Here is a 2147-nt window from a genome sequence, read left to right as displayed (position 1 = left end):
ACTATCTAAATCATCCTTGAGTATCTAGAGTCTTTTTCGTAATGGCCTCACCCTCCAGAAACTTGACTGTTTGGAATCAATCTGATCTAGATTCACACCCAGACTCCATCTTAAGACCAAAAAGCTGAAACTTGTTAGGTTTCAAAGATTTTAAACCCCACTGAAAATAATCATCTTCCCAAGCAACAAAGCAGTCCAAGGTAGAGCAAGAGTTTATTGAAGGGTTAGCATTTCTACAAAAGAAAGTTGTTAGAATACCCTGAAAGTACTGCATTAAAATGCAATGGCTAAAAGTTTAGCAGGGCTGATCCATGATCAGATCGAAGTAGTGAAACACAGGCCAAATTCCTACCCATAACAATTCCTTCGTCACAAACGCATACAAGGACAACTTCCATCAATCACCACTAATTTGTGTAGGAAAAATATCAACATAAGGCTATAATCAAATTTCTTTTTCATTGATATCCAACTGTTTAATCATAGAAGAGAAGAAAAACAGTAATTCATGACTTAAATAAGTAAAAGGCAACTCTGATCTAGCCATTTCTCTACTCATTCTCCACCCTCCCATATCTCCCCTCTCTGCAATTCAGTCAATAAAATAGTGATCCTAACGATAACTTAAACTTGAACAACTTCCATAGAAATAAATGTGTAGACAAACAAACACTGAAGAAACAAAAGATTCACTAATAGCACCCAACAAAACACATGAGGTGATCACCTGAAGCTGAATCATCGTTTGAGATTCTCCAAGTACCACTTGTAGGTATCGACGAGACCATCCCAGAGAGAAATTTTTGGTGCCCATCCCAAGTTAGCGAGCTCTGAGCTATCCATGAGCTTTCTTGGGGTCCCATCAGGCTTTGTGGAATCCCAAACAAGATCTCCCTGGAAACCAACCACCTCTTTAACCAACTCTGCAAGTTCCTTGATGCTCACCTCCTTCCCACTCCCCATGTTAACATGACTCAACCCACTATACTTGTCCATCAAAAAGACTACAGCATCAGCCAGATCATCAACATGGAGGAATTCCCTCAATGGGGAGCCAGTGCCCCACACCACCACCTCTTTAGCATTCGAAATCTTCGCCTCGTGGAATCGCCGGATCAAGGCCGGAAGTACATGTGAATTCTCAGGGTGAAAATTGTCGTTTGGCCCGTACAAATTGGTGGGCATCCCAGAAATTGCATCCCAACCATACTGCAATCGATACGCCTGACACATCTTGATCCCGGCTATCTTTGCCACTGCATACCACTCATTCGTTGGCTCTAGAGGTGCAGTGAGCAGGGCATCCTCCTTGATCGGCTGTGGAGCAAATTTGGGATAAATGCAGGAAGAGCCAAGGAAAATAAGCTTCTTAACGCCATTACGATATGAAGCGTCAATGATGTTGGTTTGGATTTGGAGGTTAATGCCGATGAAATCGGCAGGATATGTGTTGTTAGCATGAATCCCACCGACTTTGGCCGCAGCGAGGATCACGAATTGGGGTTTCTCTACGGCGAAAAAAGCTTCAACGTCGGATTGTCTGGTAAGATCGAGGTCGTGGTGAGTTCTGAGAACAAGATTGGTGAATCCAAGCTCTTCAAGTTTTCGGACAATGGCTGACCCGACGAGGCCGCGGTGGCCGGCGACGAAGATCTTTGCTGTTTTGTTTGGCAAAAATGAATCGACTTGGGCTTCTGAGATGGATCAAGAGCTAAAGTTAGGTTTATACTTTTCAGATCTCAATCAAACAACTAGTTGGGGTGTGTGTATAAGAGAGAGAGAGAGAGAGAGAGTACCTTTGTCGGTGCTTCCCATTGCTGCAATTGAGAGACCAGATCTATTGCTAAAGGAACCAGACTACCGCTGCTTGCAATCTAAAACTCAAAATTCCTTCGCTTATTCAATCAGATAGAGAGTACTCAGTTGTTGTCGCAAAAGCACCGTGGGAGTCGCCGCTGCAACCCTGTGACTCCTCCCCACTCGGCGTCACCGCGTTGCCTAAACTTTCAGAGACAAAAGAATATAGAAGAAAGGATTGGAAGAACTGCGTGGACAATTTTACCCTTTTGTCTTTTTAATTCTTGTGCAGTTGTGGCCGAGTCCGGATCAGCTACCCACATGGGCAGGAAATTTTACACCCCACCTGC

At 43.8% G+C, this 2147-nt stretch overlaps 1 protein-coding gene across 2 annotated transcripts; it reads right to left on the bottom strand.

The window, feature by feature from the left end:
- Nucleotides 1–591: 591 nt before the first annotated feature.
- On the bottom strand, nt 592–1934 carry LOC122672660 (putative GDP-L-fucose synthase 2). Of its 2 annotated transcripts, none has more exons than XM_043870130.1 (2): nt 1797–1934; nt 592–1694 (listed from the first exon to the last, which is right to left on the bottom strand). In XM_043870130.1, the coding sequence occupies exons 1-2, from the start codon at nt 1813–1815 to the stop codon at nt 739–741; spliced, it is 975 nt and encodes a 324-aa protein (XP_043726065.1). In that variant the 5' UTR covers nt 1816–1934; the 3' UTR covers nt 592–738. The 2 variants fall into 2 exon arrangements, with proteins under 2 accessions (XP_043726065.1, XP_043726066.1); XM_043870131.1 differs by having other exon boundaries at nt 592–1691; nt 1797–1927.
- Between the last annotated feature and the right edge of the window lie 213 nt (nt 1935–2147).

Source organism: Telopea speciosissima, chromosome 8 (genome assembly GCF_018873765.1).
Source record: "Telopea speciosissima isolate NSW1024214 ecotype Mountain lineage chromosome 8, Tspe_v1, whole genome shotgun sequence".
Taxonomy (NCBI): domain Eukaryota; kingdom Viridiplantae; phylum Streptophyta; class Magnoliopsida; order Proteales; family Proteaceae; genus Telopea; species Telopea speciosissima.
Note: the sequence above shows the minus strand (reverse complement) of the source record. Positions and strands in the feature narration are given on the sequence as shown.